Source organism: Filicampus tigris, chromosome 13 (assembly GCF_054856515.1).
Source record: "Filicampus tigris isolate MCC_2025a chromosome 13, RoL_Ftig_1.0, whole genome shotgun sequence".
NCBI lineage: Eukaryota > Metazoa > Chordata > Actinopteri > Syngnathiformes > Syngnathidae > Filicampus > Filicampus tigris.
Window position 1 is genome coordinate 22,866,399 of NC_141229.1, and position 24,812 is coordinate 22,891,210.

The following is a 24,812-nucleotide window of genomic DNA, read 5'->3' on the forward strand; positions in this document are numbered from 1 at the left end:
TCAAATGATTAAAACTGGTGATTGTTGTACCTACATTGCTCTGCACACATTGTCTAATGGATCGTTAACAGAAACCGTTACACTGCTTAGAGCTTACAGGGAGAAAAACTCAAAATATGGAAGTTATGTATGGAGTTGAACCAAACGCCTTTTTGCAATGACTACAGGATGCATTTGGAAATTGGAAAGGTATTGCTGTCGCTATAGCCGGGATTATCATTAGTATGCTATTATGATCCTGTTTTTGTATCCCTTGTTGTATTATCCTGTGCAAAATTTGTCCTGCCAAATTTTTGGATGTTGTTGAATTGAAAGTAGCTGCTCATGTTACTGTAGCTATGTCTGAATACCAACAAGTGTACATGAACTCTGATGATGACGATGATTCTACTATTATGTAAACCCTTTTTGACAACTTCACAAAAAGCAATGCAGTTGTGAATGTTTGATGTTTCCGGGTTTACCTTGCACATACATGTATTGGACCAAAAACAGTTTTAGTTCTTGCTATCTTTTTCTGTTTGGCTACTGCTTGCGACAGGTTTCTGCTGGATGTTGTTAGCAGTTGATGGTTAAACCACCAACAGTTTCAAAAGTGCAGACAAAGAGGAAGTACCTCTATTGTCATGTGTCTGTTTCTCTGAATGTATGTTGCTTGAACTCAATAAAATGAGAATGAGGGGGGCACAGAGGCTGACAGACTGGGGGAGCAACCACCTCGAGTTACCTCCACTGTCCCGCGCATAAGAAAAGTCAATCTTGCCTGGTCTGAGTTGCTTTTACAGTCCTATTACTAGGCTTGTCTCGGTCTTCCGAGTGGACTTCCTTGACAATGTGCCAGGTTGCTTGAAAATGGATCGAGGCAACGTGTTACTCAAAGTTGATAAACACACGTAATTGGTATATGTGTATACATACAGTACATGTGGCCATTATATACATTTACAGTACACATAACCACATCTGGTATGTTATTACAAAATCCAAATTACTTGCAACTATTTCCCTCCCATTTCACTGTGAAACAGTGAGACATAGAGACATATAGACATCAATATGTTATAATAAAACAAATGAGCAACACACTAACAGGAAATGGGACATCGAAAGCGGCACAATAATTTATTCAATGTGATAACTGAATAGGATATTGCAACATACACATAATATTATTATTTGTTAATTTTGAAGTATTTGTGCATGGATTGAATTGTACAAGGCATATTTTAATATTTGGAAAGCATTTGGAAACGTATACTTCACTGTTGGCCACGTTTTCTGTGTGAGTTCGCCAAGACCTCATTAGATCATTCTTCAAGCTCCTCTCCTATTGGAGGCGTTTGTCTGGCATCACGGCGACGACGCTCTCGAGTAGAACGTGTATCCATACAAGGCACCTTGCCACCGCGGCAGGTGTACTCTTGACGCGCCGCCCGGCAACGCAGCGTTCCGTGGTCCCCTCCCCTCACCACATACACAATGAATGGGTTTGACGACGGCGCGCTGAGCCCTGCTCAATGCGGTGTGAAAAGGGATTAAGAATGAGGAAATGAGGAAACGAGCATCTTACTTTCGGTTATCTCATGCCAGATCTGTTTTTTTTTCTGGAATAATAATACATTTGATTTATATAGAGACTGTCAAGTCACCCCAGGACACTTAAACGTCAAAAAACGAAAAATGCTCCAGCCAGAGGACCGGAATTTCGTCCAGGGTGTGCCATCTATACAGTGCTTGATGGTCGGCTGAAAAAAAAATGAAATAAAAAAAACGTTACATTCCAACTAGGACAAGGGTCAGCAACCTTAAATACTAAAAGAGCCATTTGGACCGTCTCACACAGAAAAAAAAATCACCAGGAGCCAACTCTTTTGATATCAAAAGTGACAATAACACTGCGTATATCATTATTTGTTTGGTTGGTTTTTTTTAACCTGTATTATGAAAAAAAAATGCTGGTTGCATTTATGAAATCAATGAGCTGCCACAAAGAACGTGTAATTTTTCATTCTACTTGTAACAAAAACATTCTGAACTCTAAAAAAAAAAGACACTTGGTTGAGGCTTACTTTCAAATAAAATAATCAATGTCCATTTGAGTCCTCCTTGTATTCATGAAATGAATGCCAAAATTGGACACCTGGAGCCAACCAAAAATTCACTGTGCCTTCCTTCATCATTACATCACATGCACTCTCAGTGGTGTGCGAAGGTGTGTAGATTCCTGATGTGAATGTGCGATTGTCAAAGGACTTTTTTTACCCATCGGAAATCAATGGTCAACGGGGGTGGAGAGGTGCTGACGGAGAATGAATGGCCATGGTCACCTGCCTCGTTTAAATTAAACCGCGTTGGTGCAACCCAGCCCCAGAGTTTATATTGACTAAAACTAGACTAAACGATCACATATAGAGATGACTAAAATGCCACTAAGACCAAGAAGCATTTCCAAAAGACAAAGTCCTAAAACCTAATCTGTATACAAATGTATTTACATACAGTATTTACAGCCGCTCCAAAGGCTCATTGAGGAGCATTAAACATTTTCCAAATGACTGTTCAATTATAGTTTAAGACTTTCAGACCTTCAGATCTTCCTCTGTCTTATCACTCAGCACTCAGGTACAGTATGTTGAAGGTGTTTTGTGGTCCTGTTCTTTTTTTCCCCATCAAGAGCTCCTTACGAGTGTGTCATTTTGTGTACAAAGTGAAAATAATTTATCTTATTCATTTGGTGTTTTCAACCACTGGTGCCACACTGACGGTGTGAACGGCAAAACGGAAAAAGGCAGTTTACATTCTGAGCAGCATGCACAGCGTGCTTGAAGGCAACGAGAGCACGAAGAAGAAGCCAGCCACAGTCAAACAATACAACATCACCAAATGCGGCGTGGACATAATGGATCAGATGGTGTGCGAGTATAGTGTGCGCACAGGAACACGGAGATGGCCAATTGCAATGTTCTATATGATTGACATAGCCACATTAAATGCACATGTTCTATAACAAAAATGCACTGGAAAGCAAGAGAGACGAGTGGAATTCCTGATTGGCCTCGCAAAAGAGCTTGCAAAGTTTCATTTGGGGGCACAAAGATGGCAAAGAAGGAAAATTGCTTCAACAACAACCTCTCACACCAGACAGGGAAAAGGGCTTTGTGTCAGGTGAAGTTAAAATGCAAGAAAAATCTAACCACTGCACGTTGCGTCGGAGATGCCATGGCAATGCCAGGTATGTTCGGTGTACACAAACACTGAATGAGTGCTGGAATGCCAGTGACGCCAATATTGGTATGTGACCATTGCTGCATTTGTGATTTTTGGATGCTATTGTAAATACATTGGGTTTTTCTTGCACGTAATGCACAGTTTTTTTATATACAATATTTTTTGAACATTTTAGAGGATTTTTGTACCTATTCACACACTATACACACTGTTCGTTCATCAATAAATAACAAAAAGAAAAAAAATGTGTGTTTATTTCATCTATGTTACTCAGACCCTGATTGCTTCATCATCCTCACTGGAGATTTTAATCATACTGATCTTAAGACTGTCCTACCAAAATTTCAACAACATGTACATTTTCCAACTCAAAAGCACCCCAGCTCTACTCTGAAGACACAAAGCCTGCCCCATCCCAGCCTGCAGACAGAGTGAGAATGTTGCCAAACCAGTTTTGAAGTAGACAATGTGGCCTGAGAGGACCTGCACTGCTCCTCAACAGTGGTTTGATTCAACAGATTGTGAAATGTATCAAGTATGCAGCAATAATAACTACAATAAACGCAGGCAGCAATAATAGCCACAATAATAATAATAATACAATTACTGTTGGAATGTTTTGTCATATAGATTTAGATCTTTCATTACCACATAGACAATTATGAATACACAGACACTGTGACCTCCTAAACACAAAGTGCATTTATGATCTGACCCATATAAAAACCATCACCTTGGGGGAAAGACATCCACCGGTGTTGAGGGAAGCCAACATTGACTAGCCTAAATAAAGTTATCTTACCTGTCTTTAGACTTCGTTGTTCACAAACACATAGCATGGCAAAAATAACAAAAATAAGTTGATGAAATGAAAAGCAAAAAATGACTTCACATTTTTATTTTTTTTTTAAATCTGCAGCAATAATAGTAAACTACAAGACTTGATTGAACTTTTTTAGTCAGCGGTAGCCATGATTGAATAGCGTAAAGGGCATATCTCATTGAACAGTGTGTGCTTGCATCTTAGAAAATGTTGAGTTTTGTCAGGGCTCGAAAAGCATTACAAACATATCTGCAAAAATCTTTGCAGATATAGAGCCCTCTGTCGACAAAAACAAGTTAACACACTTGTACAATTGTTTTGAAATGCAAACGGCGGGTGTTATAGTGCTTTGGATATAAAGCTGTACTTCTGGCAAAGCAGTCCTCTGCCGAAAAAACAAGTTCCACAGTTAGCACACTTGTGCAATTGTTTTGAGATGCAAGGCCAGACATCACATTCAGAGCTGGGGATAAATCCAATCTGAGAACAGCGAGAGCCTATCAGGAAAGCAAAACAAGACTACACCAAATGATCACCTCCAACTTCAAAAAGAGCAGATGCACACAGACTATGGCAGGCCATCCAGGCCATCACACACCTATGAGAGCAACACCTCTGGTCAACATTGTTTTATTTACATATATTGTACTATTCGTTTTATACATGCAGTATATTTGATAGGATTCTGGGACTTGTAATTTTGTTCTTTGTGTATTCCAAAAAAGAAACAAAATTGTGATTGGATTGACTTCAAATTCCATTTCTTTGTGTATCCTGTATCTGTCAGGCAGTTACACACTATTTTAGCTAATCAATAAATATCAACTAGAACAGAAAAAAACATGTTGATTTCATCTAAGTTTCTCAGTGGCAATTCATGTATTAACGTATTCAAAGACAAAGTGACTGTGCAACTAAACTTTACTCTAAATGGGCTGGCGTTAACCCCCACCTCCTTCGTGTGCCAGTAATTGCCTTGTTTCCACAACAAAAGCGCCTGTTCACACCTTGATGTGGGATATTAGCTAAAAGCTTGGTGTAAAATTGACTGCTCTTTGGGCACAGAAGGTAGAAGGGACAACTGACCGCCTTCTGGGTTTTCTTGTGGTTAAGCGTTTCGGCCAGCCACAGCATTCGATACGTACATTTTTATTTGTACGGAAAATGTATACAGTGTGTGTGTGTGTGTGTGTGTGTGTATATGTGAATAGGCTGTTTGAATACATAAATTCATTTAAAAAATTCATTCATTAATTCGATGCTGTGCTGTGCTGTAAATTACACATGAGATAACTTGGTCCGTTAGCACTGAGAGCACACGTCATAGTGGGTTGGTGACCCACATTGTCAAATTAGCGTTATTTTTGTAACATTGTGATAGTACTAGTAGGCACAACTAAGGTATATTTAATAAATCATAAAATGCAAGTGAATCTATAGTAAGATTGACTTGATTGGCAGTTTTCCAAGAGGATGTGGCATCTTCATTCAACAGTCATGCCAGCTAATGGTGTAGTGGGGAGAGTGTTCGCTCCGATCGTGTGCTGCTGCTTTTTTCCCCTTTGTGTCATGGGTTCAAAAACCACTCTCTACGTTTTTATTTTTATTTTTTACTTATGTTTACAATTTCATGCAGCCAGTCATGAGTTGTAAACATTTGGTTTCAAGTGTTTATTGTAGAATTGAACAGGTATGCAATTGAACAGTTTTGTTGCTTGTGACGAATCTGCCGACAGGAAAAAACAAAATTAGCTGACTGGCATTGCCCGAACGGCCACAGCTGGAATCGAGGGCCAGTTAATGTGGAAGCCAGTTGAACTATAACACCGGCGTGAAGTCCATTCGCTTCGCGAGAACGAAACTGGTCCATTTACGTGCCCTATTATTATCTTTTTGGCCGCTCAAACAACTGTTGACCTGAATGTGAACAATGCATCACCACACATCGCCGAGGCATTTCACAGAAAAAGGCGCTAACAACGGCAAAGAGCAGTTAATGGGACAATCACCAATGTAGTACAATGGGTGACTGGCGACTCGATCTCATCAAATGACGTCACGCCGAAGATTACCGGAGATTGACGAACCGAACATTTGTATTTTCGTTGTTAAGCGCGTTGCTTAACAACTTATGAATCTGGGTGGGTTGCAAACTAATGAAAGTATGCTTAAAAAGGTTTTAGCTGTTAGTATTTCTCAAAAGGTGGTTGGCCAAGTTCACTTCACACTTGGTCTTTAAGTTTTGAATTGTACCTATAATGAAGAAAAATAGGCACATTTTTGATACAAGACACTCACCTCTGTGGACAGCCCACATGATACAAAATGCTGAACCGCCAATCTCATCAAAGGGTTTTTTGCGTGTGAGGACCTCCCACAGGATAATGCCCCAACTGAACACGTCACATTTTTCACCGTAGTTACTACCTAAGGAACACACACAATCATCAAAATAATCAGGTGAAATTACATGTTATTGGACGGACGGACAGACGGACACAGACAGACACAGACAGACAGAGAGACACTTTGTCAGATGTCAGATACAAGATCCCAAATTTGCCTTGCATTAAAACAGCAGTACAGTCATACACGTGCAATTCACTCGACAACAGAAACACACTAAACAAACGTTAACATTTAACAAAGGCTACTCCTATTAAGGCCTCATTGATTTTGTGTGATTTTTTATACAAAGCTCCTTGTTTAGTTTTAGGATTGATTGATGCACAAAGGACTTTTTGAGCCTGACCATGTTATAACTTGGCACCCAGCACTGGCAACCAGATGGTAAAAGCACACATTTAATTGTTTAGAGCATGGCTGGAGTCGGAGATGATATTCTCATACCCCTATGATTAGCCATGAAGCTGAAGTAGAGCACCCACCAATTGTGCATGGCATGGCATAGCATAGCATAGCATAGCATAGCATAGCATAGCATAGCATAGCACAGCACAGCACAGCACAGCAGAGCAGAGCAGAGCAGAGCAGAGCAGAGCACAGCAGAGCACAGCACAGACTACAATACAATGTTCCTGGACACTATACCTACTCCCTGGTTATACCGCTCCATTTATGCCTTGCCCGCCACCACACATCTTGTTATTAGTGGCTTGCAACTCTTCCAGAGGCTAGGCGATTACGCCAGCAGGGCATCTGATTACTGGCAGGGTATATGTGTTAATGGCCTGGATCTTACTCTTGCTTTTCAGCTGACTATTCAGGATCTGCCTCACCCTCCTTAAGTAATTGGCCTTGGCTGCCCTTCGAGCTGCCACCTCATGGTGCCTATTTGCCGATGGAATTCCACGGTACTTGTAGCTGTTCTGCACATCTCTTATGATGCATTCAGGTTAACTCCCTTTGGTTGTGATCATTTTCCCTTGCCTAGATATCATTCACCCACACTTGTGTAGTCCTAATGACATTCTGATGTCATTGCTGTATATCCTTGTGAGGTGAATCAATGATTCGATGATATGCTTGTTCTTAGCATACAGCTGGAGGGCATCTGTGTAGACGACGTGGCTGATCGCTGTTCCACTTCTCCGCTTTGAGTTGGCCTCCAGAGGTGTCGTCCACAGCCTCAGTGAGTTATTGACGAAGGTTCTTAGAATCCTGTTGATGTTATACTGTCTCAAGCACTCCAGTATCCATGTGTGTGGAATTGAGCCATGGTCTTTCTTCTAGTTAATCCAGGCAGTGCACAGGTTGGTGCTTCTGGTTTTACAGGCTTGGGTGATTGCCAACCAGTAGTTGGTGTTTGGTAAACCTGGTGTTATTACCTCATGTATTGATCTATATGCCTATTGATTTTGGCTGCCATGATGCCTCATAGGAGCTTCCATGTGGTACTACGGCAGGATATAGGTTGGTAGTTTGATGGAGTTATTCCCTTCTGGGGGTTCTTCATGATGATGCCTGTCTGGCCATGGGTTATCAATTGTGGGTGGGTCCCTGATGTGAGCAGCTGGTTCACTTGTGCTGCCAGGCGTTCATGGAGTGCAGTTAGCTTCTTTAGACAGTAGGCTTGAATCATGTCAGACCCTGGTGCTGTCCATCTCTTCATTTTCTACACTAATGCTGGAATATCTGCCACTGTTACGACTACTGGTTCTTGTTCTGGGACATTGTTGTGCTCTGTTTTTAAGTCTGCCAGCCATTGGCCATTGGTATTGTGTGACGCTTCCTTCTCCCAGATACTCTGTTTTGGCCTTGGCGTGTCTCTTTCAGTCTTGCTACCGTGCCACTGAAAGTAGACCTTAGCTGGATTGTTGGAGAACATAGTGTTTATTCTCCTCGCCTCTACCTCTCTCGTTAACCTCTTCAGGCAAGTACCCAAGGCTTTGAGTCTTTGCTTGGCAGTCTCAAGTGCCTCATATCGTAGTTGCTTGTTATGGCAATACTAGTGTGCCATACTACCGGAGACAAATTCCTTGTGTGTTTTATATACTTGGCCAATAATGGTGATTCTAATTCTGATATGTGGACAGGTTACTGTATTTCTTGGGCAATTCTTTCTTCAGCTTCACACCTTTGCTTTGCTCTGTTAGGAGGCTAACTTCTCTGCCTTGCCTTGGCAATCAGGAGGTAGTTGAGTTCCCCCAGGCCTTAACTTTTGTGATTCCACCACCGGCCGGACGTTCACTAGATATAGAACAAAGCTGGGGAATTTACGTCACCAATTCAAAACATGCCCGGGCATGTTATATATGGTTGCAAAACTGAGCTTCCAGAGATTCAAATGATGCCCAACATTATAAGATGCAATCATATCTGCAGGCTCAGCGAGTATTTAAGTCAAACAATCACAAACACACAAAAAATACGGAACTCACCATTTCAGCCTCATAAATGTCTAAGACAATGTCATAATGATCCCATTACGTCGACAATGGTCCAGTAAAAGTATTCCAGTAATATAGTTAGTCCACACCGAGCTTTACATCCATAAAGCCACGTTATTAGCTGCTATATATTTCCAGCAGATCCGCATATATTGTACATATTTTCCATCATACGTCGAGTCCGCTTGATCCAACTAAGGCATGAAAGGTATCAAAACATAGGTCTGCTTCCTGGTGTCTGATTGGCACCTCACTTGATCCAATAAACTAATGTGTACTGTGTCACCAGATCATCAACAGCCAATGAACAATTTGTGCGTAAATAGTACCACCCCTACATATGGATGATTCGTAATTTGTGCCAGTCACAACCAAACTTGCCAGTGATTGCTAGGGACTGCAGATGGAAAGTAGCCGTTGGCTAATTCTGGCATATTTACATGTAAATATTCATTTATATGCACTGTCCCTTTTAAATAAATAGATTACAAATTACAAAATTATAAATTGACGTATTGAACGGCCAATGAAATCCCTTAAAAAAAACATATTTCGGCTGACAGTGACGCCAGCCCGTGTGTAAGAGCACACGTCACACAGCGTCAACCTTCTTTTTTTTGCGTTTTTCCATGTTCAAATATGGCAAAACGGATTTAAAAAACAAGATACCCGATAGACAATTGGGGAAGTGAGTTGCAGTGAGTTTGAGGAGGAGGTTCTGTTGCTATCGCATTAATGTGGCACTCTGCTTTATTCCCAGTAAGGACAGGAAATGAATGATATTGCCCTACAATTTTTAAGTGTTGCCAATATGTTTTGTAAATAAATAATGAATAAATAAATTGTTTGTGCTTGTTTGGTTGTTTTTTTATAATATAAAGTAACTGCACTTTACACCAAAAGACTCGTTTGTACTCTATCTATGCACAACAGTTTGTTTATAGAAAATGTGTTTATGCTTCTGTTACTCTTTCAGTAATATTTGGAATGAATCTGGATGTCGGATAAAATAGCCCCAAGACTCACTTTTCAATAAAACTCACTTATTTGTATGTTGAAGCATTCCAGAACAGCAGCCTTTTCCCCGAAGTATATGACCATGGTTGCAAAGGGTCACCCAAATGGCACACTTTTGGTTCGCCTGGACCTCTCCTTCGGAAAACGTGTGTAAAATGCTCATTTTCTGTAGTATTATTATGACATTTTAAATGGAACTGGGGAAGCAATCGAGCTGTGATTCTGTTGTGTTATCCAGTCCAACCACCCTGCTCGATTAATTTTCCAGGCAGATTTTGGGGGGAAAAAAAATAGGTGGACATAAAATCTGTCTTGTTTTGTCTATTCAAACTTCCATAATTCAGTGCCAGTAGCACTTTAACAGATTCTGTCAGTTGAGGAGAAAGATTCAAAGTGTTATCTTCAAAAAGAGACCAAAACTATTCTGATACTCCAAATGGTTACAGCTTCAAATTTACTTTGAGAGCATCTTTTTAGGTGTTCAGGTAAAAATGACAGGTGGAATTGGAAACTGTTTGAATGATTTCTCTCTCAGGTCAATCGATCTTGTGTTGAACTGTTCTGCTTGCGGGGCTTGGAACCCACTTTCGATGTTTGGGGATGATGATGAAACCACACCCCTAATGACCTTGTGTCCTGGCTCCCCTTTGCCGGAACATCTTTGTACTGCAGATGAGTCAAACTGTAACTCATCCATCTACAACTGTGATAGCAACTTCCTATTGCAGATGTTTGAACACTGACCCTGTAGTTGCTTCTTGCCCAATGGGGTTCAGAAGAATCCATGCCCAGGGTTTCCCCCAGTGATTTTTAAGCCTGGCGGCGCTGTCAGGCTTTTCTTGCCCAAATCTGAATTGGGCATCACGCCCTACAGTGTGAACGTAGCCTTAAAGAATTACAACACATCTGGGCAAGGTTTATCGTTAATATGCGTAGATATGTCATTTTAATATACAGTCCCCTCCAAAAGTGCCGGAACAGCCAAGGTCAACGTCTCTGGTTTTGTTTTATACTGAAGACATTTGTAAATAAGTGGGAGGTGTGGAACTAATTGACACATAAGAGCAGCTTGTGCATATGCCTCATCATCTTGAAACACAGTGGAATTTTTTTTCCGTCAAATGACTAAATTACTACTATACTAGAAGTGACCAAAGGAACAATCACATTACAGTAATTGTAGGACATAACTATCCTAACAGTGTGAATGTGCATGATCAGTCGTGCAGAGTTCTGGCCTACTCTTCTAAGTGTGCCAGATGAGTGCACCGAACCTGAATACTTAGCAGAGACCTCACACTTCTCAAAGTTGCCAGGCTACAGGGGGCAAGTAGGTCCAAGCACATCAATATTCCAGAGTGTGAGTGCACCCTAAATTGGCTATTTGGACAGGTGCAACACTGCTTCTTTAACCCACTAGAGCCGTGAGGCTGCTGCGTCTTTCTACCTTTGAAGCCGGGAGAGCACATCCTATTCTTTTTTTTATCCAATTCTCGGTCTCTTAGCCAATGAAATGCATCAGAACATACATGTGACGGTGTCATGAACCCTGTAGGATGTCACAGAGTTTTTTCAAGCCATAATGGCGGACGCAGACGACCGCGGGAGCTCTGAAATAAGTGACGGCAGAGATATAGACGACGCGATTGTGGACTTTGAACTAGCAGAAAAAGTAGAACGTGATATATGGTTAAGATATATGTTTATAGACAATGACGATATTGACGGCTTTGTAACAGATTAGAGGATGGTAATTATCTTTTTTTTTTAAAATTTGTTAAAAATATTGCTTACCTTGCACACATACTGTATTTTTACATTTTTAGATTGAAACAGTAAATAATAATAAACAGGCACAAATGCCACATGTCTAAGCTCTCAAATTTTTTGGGAACTATCTGCTACAGGGGCTCAGATATTAATTATTTTGTAGGTGTTGAATTTCTGGAAAAACTTCAGGTTTTAGAGGGTGATTCTACAGTTGCCCATAGGTTTTGGGGAGATGTTGAGCCAGGCGCTTTAGGCCTTAATGGGTTAATCATACTTACCTTCTACCGGTATTAGCTTACAAATGGTCAATCTGCTCACCTTCAAACACCTCTGGTGCCATCCAAGCTGCACTGCCTTTATTGTTGGTCATGTAAGTTTGGATGTCACAAGCTGTTCCAAAGTCGCATATCTTCAGCACAGTACCACGAGACACCAGGAGTAAACTGAAACAATCCAGAGGAGAAGGATCACAAACTTGAGGACCCCAAATGCTATAACTAAATGGGAAGTCAAGTTAAAACATTTTCTTCACAATAATATGTTTTTGACTTCACCTTTAATAGGCTTTTATAAAGACAAATATACTCAAATAACAGCTGAATTAGTCTGTTCAGTATCACTTTTGCAGTCAAAGACAAAGAAATATAAAAATAAAGAAAAACTGGAGGCCATATCTTTCTTTTTTACCCGACTGGGCAGGCAAGTGGAAGGGCAATATACACTGCAAATAGTTATTCCTATGATTTATTCAATTTACAAAATTTTTCTGGCCGCTCATTCTTCAGCTGCCTGGTCACCCGTCCGTCATTGTGAGTCTGTCATTTTTTTCAAGCCGAACAAGACTTTAATCATCAGGCAGTCAGCCCGTCATGTTATTTTAACCATTCTTCCGTCATCACTTCCGCCACTAAATTTTCCTGGTCCACCAGTCCGTCTATCATCAAATCTGATGACATTCAACACAGCGGTCCCCAATCACTGGTCCACAGACCATGGTAGATTTGGCACCCAGTCGCACAGAGAGATTGAATAAATGATATTGTATTGATCATCAGGATCTGACAGTTGTTTTGATTTTGAAAGTCAGGTTCATCCACCTGTGATAGATAATGTGGGTTCCCCTTCCCATGGACTCCCAGCTGTGCTTGTACCAGTCCTCGAGAAGGGTTGGACTCTCTTCCGCTTGGGAGTTACCTCCGGTTAAAGGCACTGAGCAGGTATGGGCATACTTATTGCCCCCTGGCTCTGTGTCTGTACATTGGGGTTCATACAAGTGGTTCAGAGGGTAGCTTTCCTCCACCAGGGGTCCTGACTGTAGTTTATGCTTATGTACTAAACAGCACCTCAGAGTACCCACAATTTTTGGATGCCTTAGAGGGGGTGCTGGAAAATATTTCCCTCCTTTGGGGACTCCCTCGTTCTGCTGGGATAGTTCAATACTCACGTGGGCAATGATATGACACCAGCAAGCTAAAGCGAAGGAGGAGTTCGGTTAGGTCACGTAAAACAACATCTGTATGACTTTGAGGAAATTGTGGTCCAGCTTCCTAAGTCTCAGGAGCGAGAAGCAATGTGCCATCTACACTGTGTATAGTGGGGATGGGGGTGCTGCTGACTTATGGTTACGGACACTATGGTTCGCTGGGGAGAAAAATTTGAAGACTCACTCTACCAAGACTCCTTCCTATGAGAAAGAACACTTTGGTGACTCTGAAATGGGTGCTCCAATCTCTGGGTTTAGGTCACCAAGAAGGTTAAAAAGCACCCCTGTGGCATGGCCATGGGGGTGGATGAGATCCGCCTAAAGTTCTGAGAGGCCCTGGTAGTTGTGGGATTCTCCTGGTTGAAAAACATCTGCAACATCGTGTGGACATCTAGGACCGTGCCTCTAGAGTAGAGATAGACCGATATGCTTTCTTCAGGGCAGATACCGATGCCGATTATTAGTGATCAAGTAGTTCGATAACCAATATTTGAAGCCGATATTCATTTGTAGATGTCATCTTGTAGTCCGAAAGTAGGGCCCCTCCCCTAGGCACACCCCTGTGATGACATCATTTTGTAGTCCAGAAGTCCCGCTCCTAACAGCGCGCTTTGATGACGCCATGTTGTAGTCCATAAGCCCATCCCTAGCCCCGATACCTCACATCCGGTCGGCCATTTTACGTTGCCGTGCTTCGTTTCTTGTCCGCCGTTTTGGTACTTCCTAGTCCCCACCCCATTAACACGTCATTTATGATTAACGCCCCCTTCCGGTATGAACAAATATGGACATTATGCTTCCGTCTCGTTCAAGACATGCCCAGGCATGTTTTGAACAGTGATGTCACCCTGGGAAAGTCCAGGCCTATCCTGGTTGCCGCCATCTTTTCCGGCATGCCCAAATAAGGACATTATATTTCCGCTTCGTTCAAGACATGTACAGACATGTTTTTAGGCTGCCGCCATCTTTTCTGGCATGCCCAAATATGGGCATTTGATGACCTCATACTTCCACCTCGTTCAAGGCACGTACAGGCATGTTTCTAGACAGCCGCCATCTTTTCTGGCATGGATGAGATCATACTTCCGCCTCGTTCAAGGCATGTACAGACATGTTTTTAGGCCGCCGCCATCTTTTCCGGCATGCCCAAATATGGGCATTTGATGACCTCATACTTCCGCCTTGTTCAAGGCATGTACAGACATGTTTTTAGACAGCCGCCATCTTTCCCGACATGGATTAGATCATACTACCGCCTCATTCAAGACATGTACAGACATGTCCTGGCTGCCGCCATCTTTTCCGGTATGACCAAATATGGATGGATGAGATCATACTTCCGCCTGTAACATGAAACTCATTGTATAGCCAGGGGTAGATGTCCAGGCTTCACATACCACGACACAAACGGCTATCCCCCCACTCCACCCCTCCTTTTCTGCATGTAAGAAAGACTCCCTAAAATACAGGCAGACAACGTTCTCTTAGGTGTGTGTGTGTGTGTGTCCGTGTGTGTGTATTGCATACAGGTTGGTAATTATGAAGTTAGCCTTGAAGAAATGTGAGGGGTGTAGGCCTATACAGATTTTATCTCGTCAGGATGTGTGAGAAAACCCAATATTCCAAATAACCCATGACCTTTCAAATCGTAAATTAAGAGTCCAGTGCAGACAGGTATGAACGATATGAACGAAGTAGAATCTCAGTGGAGCACCATCTCAAACAAACTCCGAGACAAACAGACCATAAAAATTGGACAGTAAGTACATACTTTAAAATACTTCTCCTAGTTTCATGACTGAACGCGCATGAATAACACAAGTACATGTTGTCACTATATATTGTTTTAGGATTTTAGCTATCCATGCATTCATGAATAACACTAGTTTGTTATTATTTATTTGTTTTAGGATTTTAGACGACCACGCATTCCTGAATAACAATCTGTGAAATCATTATACCTGTTCCAGATGTAACTATGTCTTCGTGCATATTCATGAAAATGCCAAATAGAACATTAAGTTATGCCATCTATATATCCTTATATTTTTTTATATACAATACTTTGGTATGATGTATTTGTAAACATACAAGTTCTCCAAGTTAGATCATATGCACATAGCACGCATTGTAACTAGATGACATGTAAATGTTTGACCTGTGTTCTTCAATGGGAGTGATTTCAATCCATGTAGAGTTAGTAAATACAGTACAGCTCAAACGCTGATAAACAGCACAGTTAGCAACAAGGTTTTGAGGGCATGTGTGTGTGTGTGTGTGTATGCAGTCCTCTCTTGAGGGGATGCCTTGAGGGGATGCGTGTGTGTGTGTGTGGGGGGGGGGGGGGGGGGGGCGTCGGCGTGTGTGTGTACGCATGTATGCGTGTGTAGGTGTGCGCGTGCGATTGTGTGTGCGTGCACTTGTGAGCATGCAGTCGATGTAGTCAATCAGAGGAATGTAGATAAACGGTTGCTTACCGGCGATTTCTTGAAGCTTTGTGTATCAAAATGCGTGTCCATTTAGGATGGGTGAGGGGCAACTAGTCTCGAATAATAATAAACTCACTTTTTAAAAATTCTGAATGATTAATATGTATTCTTTTTCTTTCAGGACAGTACTGAGGTGTAACAATTCCCTACATATTAGGTAAGTGACAAACAGACTCTAATCATTAGTTTGTCTATAAACAGAGCGTACAATGTAACTTGGTGTGTTTTTTTCTTAGCTTTAAAAAAAGTCCCTCTCCTCTGTTGCGCGCCTAGAAGAACGTACCAAAATGGTCTGCTAATGAACGACTCATATTTAATTACATACATACGTTTTTTCCAAATTGGTCAGTCTCAACATTTAAAAACTTTCATTTACTTGATGAACCCATGTCTTTATTAATAACATAATTAATGTGTAGACTAATTATATTGTGTATTTGATCATCTACTATTGTTGACCTTTTTCCTTTATTAATATTGTGTAGATTCATATTTAATCAAAAAATTTTTCAAATTGGTCAGTCTCATTTAAATTCATACACATTTACTTGATGAACCTCTATCTTTATTAATAATGCAATTGATGTGTAGACTAATGGACTTGATATTCATCACTCAAGCAGCTGGTTGGAGGCAGATTGGTGAGAGGATGGATAGCTCAGGGTGTCTCTGATTTTGCATGTAACTTTAATCCTTGTAGTTTGTTTTCTCATCCTTCCTGCTAAGGTGGATGTGAGGAGGTCATAAAAAAGATAAGCCAGCTTTAACACTCCAGTATGTGGGGTCTACTCATGCTCGTACTGATTCACTGGTGAGGAACTTGTATTTCATGATATCTGTACATAAATGTACAAATACGACAGAGCTTTAGGCTGAAACAAGAAACAGTATATTGTGTAGGTTTTACCTCCTGCTTTGATTAATGAGTTGACATCAATCTCTCGCCATGATTTCAAAATACAAGGATTCTAAACAGACATTTATGCCAGTAAAGGTATCCACTAAAGTAACAGGTCAATGTTTAAACACTGGGTATGTAAGAAAATATGGTCAACAATAGCAGATGATCAAATACACAGTATAATTAGTCTACACATTAATTGCATTATTAATAAAGATAGAGGTTCATCAAGTAAATGTGGATGACTTTAAATGTTGAGACTGACCAATTTGAAAAAAATGTGATTAAATATTAATCTGCACAATATTAATAAAGAAAAAAGGTCAACAATAGCAGATGATCAAATACACAATATAATTAGTCTACACATTAATTATGTTATTAATAAAGACATGGGTTCAACAAGTAAATGTTAAAGTTTTTAAATGTTGAGACTGACCAATTTGGAAAAAACGTATGTATGTAATTAAATATGAGTCAACACATTAATAATGATAGGGATTCATCAGGTAAATGTTAATGATAAAGACCTGATTTTAAACATTGAAGCTGACCAACTTGTAAAAAACCTTATGTATGTGATTAAATATGAGTCTACAAAACACTTGCATTAATAAGAATGATTGGGATTAATCAGGTAAATGTTAATGTTAAAGTACTGATTTTAAATGATGAGGCTGACCAATTTGTAAAAAACCTTATGTAGGTGTTTAAATATGAATCTACACAGTAATTGTGTTAATAATAAAGGAGGTCAACATTAGTCAATGTGAAGGTTTTTAAGCATTGAAGCTGACCAACTTGTAAAAAACCTTATGTAGGTGTTTAAATATGATTTTAAATAAAAGAAATGAATTTTCAAATGAAATGTTATTTCCAGAATAATGGTTTAAACTCTCCCTGACACGTCTGCATTTATGGCTACTGACAGTTGGAGTTTCATAAGCAGACCATTTGGGTATCTTCTTCTTAGGCGCGCAACAGAGGAGGGGGACTTTTTTAAAGCTAAGAAAAAAAAAAAAAACACACCAAGTTACATTGTACGCTATGTTTACAGACAAACTAATGATTAGAGTCCGTTTGTCACTTACCTAATATGTAGGGAACTTGTTACACCTCAGTACTGTTCTGAAAAGAAAAAGAATACATATTAATCATTTAGAATTTTAAAAAAGTGAGTTTATTATTATTCTAGACTAGTTGCCCCTCACCCATCCTAAATGGACACGCATTTTGATAGACAAAGCTTCAAGAAATCGCCGGTAAGCAACCGTTTATCTACATTCCTCTGATTGACTCCCCCGACTGCATGCTCACAAGTGCACGCGCGCACACCTACACACGCATACACACACACACACACACACGCCCACACGCATCCCCTCAAGAGAGGACTGCATACACACACACACACATGCCCTCAAAAGCTTGTTGCTAGCTGTGCTGTTTATCAGAGTTTGAGCTGTACTGTATTTACTAACTCTACATGGATTGAAATCACTCCCATTGAAGAACACAGGTCAAACATTTACATGTCATCTAGTTACAATACGTGCTATGTGCATATGATTTAACTTGGAGAACTTTTACAAATACACCATACCAAAGTATTGTATATAAAAAATATAGGGATATATAGATGGCATAACTTAATGTTCTATTTGGCATTTTCATGAATATGCACGAAGACATAGTTACATCTGAAACAGATATAATGATTTCACAGATTGTTATTCAGGAATGCATGGACTTCTAAAAATCCTAAAACAAATAGATAATAAACTAGTGTTATTCATGAATGCATGGATAGCTAAAATCCTAAAACAATATATAGTGACAACATGTACTTGTGTTATTCATGCACATTCAGTCATGAAACTAGGAGAAGTATTTTAAAGTATGTACTTACTGTAAATCTTTTATGGTCTGTTTGTCTTGGAGTTTGTTTGAGATGGTGCTCCGCTGAGATTCTTCTTCTTCTCGTGCCACTTCGTTCATATCGTTCATACCTGTCTGCATTTGACTCTTAATTTACAATTTGAAAGGTCATAGGTTATTTGGAATATTGGGTTTTCTCACCCATCCTGACGAGATAAAATCTGTGTAGGCCTACACCCCCCACATTTTTTCAAGGCTACCTTCATAATTACCAACCTGGATGCAATACACACACACACACACACAATACACACACCCACACACACCTAAGAGAACGTTGTCTGCCTGTATTTTAGGGAGTCTTTCTTACATGCAGAAAAGGAGGGGTGGAGTGGGGGGATAGCCGTTTGTGTCGTGGTATGTGAAGAGACCTGCGCTTAGACTTTCCAACCTGTGTTGCCTTAATTGTAAACTAATCTGATAATTGTATGAAAAATGCTCTAACAACCTGTATTAGAACAACAGGGGTTGTTCTTCTCAGTCTATTAAAAAAACATAGCCAAGCATGTACAATGATGTACAGGTGTTTCGTAGGTACATGTGTAGATGACGTGGTATTTTGCACTTAGACTTTACACAATTATGTTGTTAATTGTATGGAAGATGCCCTAACAAGGTGTATTAGAAAAATAAGGGTTGCTATTCTCAATCATTAAAAAAAAACAAAGAATCATTCACAATGTTGTATAGATGTAGTTCAGGTGTTTCATAGGTACATTTGTAGATGACATGGTATTTTGCACTCAGACTTTTCACAATTATGTTGTCTTAATTGTATGGAAGATGCCCTAACAAGCTGTATTAGAACAATAAGGGTTGCTATTCTCAATCATTAAAAAAAACAAAGAATCATTCACAATGTTGTACAGGTGTAGTTCAGGTGTTTCATAGGTACATTTGTAGACGACATGGTATGTTGCACTCAGACTTTTCACAATTATGTTGTCTTAATTGTATGGAAGATGACCTAACAAGCTGTATTAGAACAGCAAGGGTTGCTATTCTCAATCATAAAAAAACAAAAACAAAGAATCATTCACAATGTTGTACAGGTGTAATTCAGGTGTTTCATAGTCAAATGTGAGGATGACGTGGTATTACTCCAATGATTCAGTGGGCGGGTGTTGTCTACTTTCCAAATAAATCCTTGATTTTTGATGAGTGTTTGATCCACAGCCTTTATGAATAGAAATACACGTCCCCTCAATCATGATGCTGTCAGGAAGATCGCTTTTACTTTCTGTTTAGACCCAAGTGTATGGTAGTGCCCCATAGATGAGGGGAGGGTCTAAAAACATGTCTGAATAAGCCTGGACATCTTCCCCTGTCTTGAATGAGGCGGTAGTATGATCTAATCCATGCCGGGAAAGATGGCGGCTGTCTAAAAACATGTCTGTACATGCCTTGAACGAGGCGGAAGTATGAGGTCATCAAATGCCCGTATTTGGGCATGCCAGAAAAGATGGCTGCAGCCTAAAAACATGTCTGTACATGCCTTGAACGAGGCGGAAGCATAATGTCCTTATTTGGGCATGCCGGAAAAGATGGCGGCAGCCAGGACAGGCCTGGACTTGCCCGGGGTGACATCATTGTTCAAAACATGCCCGGGCATGTCTTGAACGAGGCGGAAGCATAATGTCCATATTTGTTCATACCGAAAGGGGGCGTTAATCATAAATTACGTGTTAAAGGGGTGGGGACTAGGAAGTACAAAACAGCGGACAAGAAACGAAGCATGGCAACGTAAAATGGCCGACTGAATGTGAGGTATCGGGGCTAGGGAGGGGCTTATGGACTACAACATGGCATCATCAATGCACGCTGTTAGGGGTGGGACTTATGGACCACAAAATCACATCATCAAAGGTTGTGGCTAGGGGAGGGGCTCTACTTCCGGACTACAAAATGATGCCACTAAAGGGGTGGGATTTAAAATGGATATGATGTCATAAAAGGGCGTGATTAAGGTGGGACTTCCTGGGTGACGTCACACCTGTCAAAAGTTTGATGAAAGGGGAATCGTATTCTTTTTTCCAGCACTTGACTTAGTTTAAAGGCCTTTAAGCACCTGTATATTAAAAAACTTTCGTGATTTACAACATTTTAAAGCTTTTTTAGATCTTTTTGTGGGTGTTCTGACTTTCTCAGCAGAAAAAGTGACACTTTTTGCTCTAAATGCATGTGACCGGACTTTCACTTACAGTACTTTGCCATCAATTTTTGCACCATGTACAGCACTATTTTGTATGGAGAGGTGGTTGTTTTAAATTGCTCTATAAAGTTGAGTCGAGTTTAGACGTGGGTTACACACAGACACGCACTCACTCACTTCTTACTTTTATCAACATTTCCCTGTCAGCAACTTCAATGCTCTCCGGAGCCATGCCGTCCATAAAGCATTCACCTCTGCATTGTGGCAATGACGGAGCGGTTAGCTTCAAGGCAAGACATCTTACCGTGGCAAGCAGAACTGCCCCTTATGTGTTTATTAGACATAGAAGGGCTCATAGTAATGTGACAAGTGATTTTATAGGTCTTGCCGCCGATAATCGCGAAAATGCCAAATATTGGCCTATCTCTACTCTAGAGTGGCAGACTAGAGTGGTGGTTCCCCTTTTAAAGAAGGGGCGGGGGGTAGAAACTGTGTTCCACCTATAAGGGATCACACAATATTCAGTTGTTCTGGAGAGGAGGGTATATCAGGAAGCAGGTTCTCAGGTTCAGGATGAGCAAAGTGGTTTTTGTCCTGGCTGTGGAACAGTAGGCCAGCTCTACACCCCCAGCACGGTCCTGGAAGGTGCATGGTTGAGATCACTCAACTGCTCTACACATGCTTTCTAGACATGACAAAGACGTTGGACTGTAAGTAAGGAGTACCACACCCTCCAATACTGACTATCTGGTTCTTTGTACAACCAGTCCCAGTCTGCATTGCAGCAGTGTCTGATTCGCTTCCAGTGAGGGTTGGAATATGCCAAGGCTGCACATCGCTTCTGCTCAGAACTTTTATGGACAAAATTTCTATGAGCAGCTGAGGTGTATCTGATTCAGTTGCCTAAGTATGACTACTTTGTTTTTTGCAGTTGGTGTTGTTCTGTTGGCTTCATCAAGATGCAATCTTCAATTCTTACTGGAACTGTTTGCAGCCGACGGTGAAGCTGTTTGGAAAAGAATCAGCACCACCAAATCTGAAGTCATGGGTCCTCAGTCAGAAAATGGTGGAGTGCCCTCTCCTAGTCGAGAAATAGATCCTACCCCAAGTGGAGGAGTTCAAGTATTTTGGTGTCTTGTTCACAAGTGAGGGAAAAATAGAGCCAGCGGAAGACGTGGATTGGTGCAGCATCTGCAGTAATACAGTCTCTACCTCTCTGTCGTGTTGATGAAGGAGATGAGCCAAAATACAATACAATACAATTTTATTTACACAGCGCATTTCACAACAGCTACAGCTATAGCAAAGCACTTTACATACAACAACAAAATAGCCATAATACAACAAGTGAAAGCAATAAATTAACAACATACTATATACAATAGACACCGGAAAACAGCCTAAAATTGTCAGTCTCAGGTCGGATCCAAAGCCAAAGAATATAAATGTGTCTTTAAAAGGTTTTAAAAATGAACAGAGAGGGGGTTTGCCTAACATTCAATGGAAGGTCATTCCAGAGGGAAGGACCAGCAACAGAGAAGGCTCGATCCCCTCTGAGGCTCCGCTTAGTCCTCGGCACCTCGAGCAGCGCATGGTCCGCAGACCTGAGACTCTGGGAAGGTGCGCAGGAGTGGAGGAGCTCGGAGAGTGTAGATAACCAACTCACGTACCTCTAACAGCTTAAATAAAGATGGAAAATTCTCACACACGTACAACTTGTTTGGTGTTGTTGTTGACTTGTTTATCAACGTGTGTCCAACAACTTGCATGAAACCCCTCCCCTTAGGTTGGAGACAGTCATGTAACCAGGGCACCTGACAAAACCAATAAAAAGAAAGGAGACCAAGATTTTTTTTTTTTTAGAACTTAGAAGTATTGTTGTGCAGGCCAAGCATAGCAGATATTGTGCTTCCTCTTCGTTCTCCTTGCAAGCTGGTAACAAAAATTGAGTGTCTACCCTCTTCATTGATGCTGTGTTATGAAATGTCTAATTTATGAACCTGACATTTTCTTGGTCCTTCGAACAGGATCCCAAAATACCTGCGGTTCCCAGAGGCAAAGGTGAGAATTCCAGGTAAAGTCCGTGGCCACGGCATTAAAAATCCTTTTTCAGGACTGGGCCTCAGCTCTGCTTCTGGGAACTAAGGGTTGAAGGGAAGCCAGAAGGGAGAAGACTACTCCGGTGAGTAGGAAAACTTACAAATTGTATGAATAAGACAGAGTAGTCTTTAAAAAACTGTTTGAAAACTTATAATCGTATAAATAAGAGAGTAGTCTTTAAAAAACTGTTTGAAGACTCACTAATTGTATAAATAAGACAGAGTAGTCTTTAAAAAACTGTTTGAGTAGAAAAACCTTGAGAATACTAGTCCCTATCGAGTACAAAGAGACAGAGTAAGTCTATAAAACTGAACACACGTGTTTAAATTCCATTTAAATACTCCAGTAAAGAGTGCATGTAAAAAGTGTGAGTAAAGGGTGCATGTGAAAAGTGTGAGTTTAGGTTCGCGACCTCATTGAACAGAACTTTGAATGACAACTGTTTGGGGAAGCAGAGGCAAGAATTCAAGAGGGGTCTGACTGCAAACCGCAGACCACAACACGGAACGCCCCTTCTCGCCAGAGCACGACATGCCCCTTCTTGCCAGGGCACGGCACGCCCCTTCTCACCAGGACACGAAATGCCCACGGTAACACCACGCCCATATACCCTATGGGTGGGAGTAATGTGACCAAGTAGTTCTAAGTGTAGTGTCTTGCAGTGAACGGTACTCGCATTTTACAGTTGACAAAATGACGGCTCGCGAGCATAATGTAAGTGGTGTATTGTAAATGTACTGTATTTTATTTAATGAATGCTAGCATAGAAGACACTTCTAAAAATGCAACAAATAGCTCTGGGTCAAATAGCAATACTATTCATATGTTTGAGACCGTGTGGAGCCCTAAGACAACATCGAAACAAATGGTTTCCAGGGCAAAAATATTGTGTTCATTCCCTCGAAAAATTTCACGTTCCCTGAAAAGAATTAAATGATTGTGAGGGAATGCTATTTTTTTCCTTTCAATTTCTCCCTTGAGGCTCCAAGTGCGTAATGTCGCACAAACGTAATTTTACATATGGAGCAACATGTTCTAATTATACCCAATACTGTACATTGGTTTGTGGTTACAGCACAGCGTAGCAATTTAATAACGTTAGCGTTAATATAACAATGGAATATGAATCACAACATGGTTTTACTCGGTGGTGGCAAATGTTAAGACATTTTATATAAGCAGTAAGCAGTAAGTAATATGATATAATTGATATATCAGTGTAAAGATATATGTCACCCTTGTTTTTTGTCATTAGGTGTCGTGGATTGGGGTACATATTCACTGAGATTCCGGGACATGTACCGAATCCCCTACAACCTCACCACGTGTGAACAGTGTAGCCAAATTTATAAAGACAACAAAGGCTTCAGGGGACGAGGAAAGAGAGAAAAAGTGATGGGGTTCACTTCAGATCACAATCCTCGCATATGCTGCAGCGACGATTGCTTCATTCTATTGGCAAATTAATAAATGTGCTTTTGATGAATTCTTTTGGAGTGGATATCTGAAGTGATAAAAGCATGTACATTCAATAAAAGCTACATAGGTATAAAATAAATTGTTGGTCAAAGAACTTGTAAAAAAAAGACAATGAAATACAACAACAACAAAAAAAGCCTAGTTTTGTGAACAAAATGAAATACCTTTCGCAAACAGTTTTGTATTAAAAATAACTTGACATAACTTAAAATTAAAGGTAACTAGAGTTCAGGAAAAGTTCAAGGGGCGTTCCATGCGGTCTGCATTCAGATACACTGGAAGAATTCTCCGGCACGTTGTGGTAAAAGCTTGAGAATTACTCCAGACAGAAAGTAATTGTCACCCTGTTCAGGTAAAAGCCAGCAGAGTCCCCCTAAGTGAATCGCTGACTCCAGTCAAAATGTGGAAAAACAAACAGTAAAAAGCTAGATAAAAAGGATCCAAAACAAAAATTAACATGTAAGGACTGGAAGTTTGTAGAAAACCAATGTCCTTCTAAAATCAAACATTTGAATTTGTGAATAACAAAATATGATTTCGCTGGCCAGCTGAACACACAAAAAAAAATAGTACACCTGCAGG

General features: G+C 40.5%; 1 protein-coding gene across 5 annotated transcripts in view; it reads right to left on the bottom strand.

Annotated features, from left to right (window-relative positions):
- LOC147137970 (mitogen-activated protein kinase kinase kinase 7-like) overlaps positions 1-24,812 on the bottom strand; it is a 144,401-nt gene that overhangs the window by 71,420 nt on the left and 48,169 nt on the right. For 4 of the 5 annotated variants that reach the window (XR_015089338.1, XM_086049770.1, XM_086049772.1 and 1 more), the window contains 2 exons: positions 12,007-12,131; positions 6,350-6,478 (listed from right to left, as the gene is read on the bottom strand). Coding sequence is in view for 4 of the 5 variants with exons in the window: in XM_086049770.1 (XP_085905896.1) it covers positions 6,350-6,478; positions 12,007-12,131 (254 nt within the window). In the remaining variant the exon portion in view is untranslated. The remainder of the gene's footprint in view (positions 1-6,349; positions 6,479-12,006; positions 12,132-24,812) is intronic. The other variant, XM_086049771.1, reaches the window with a different exon arrangement.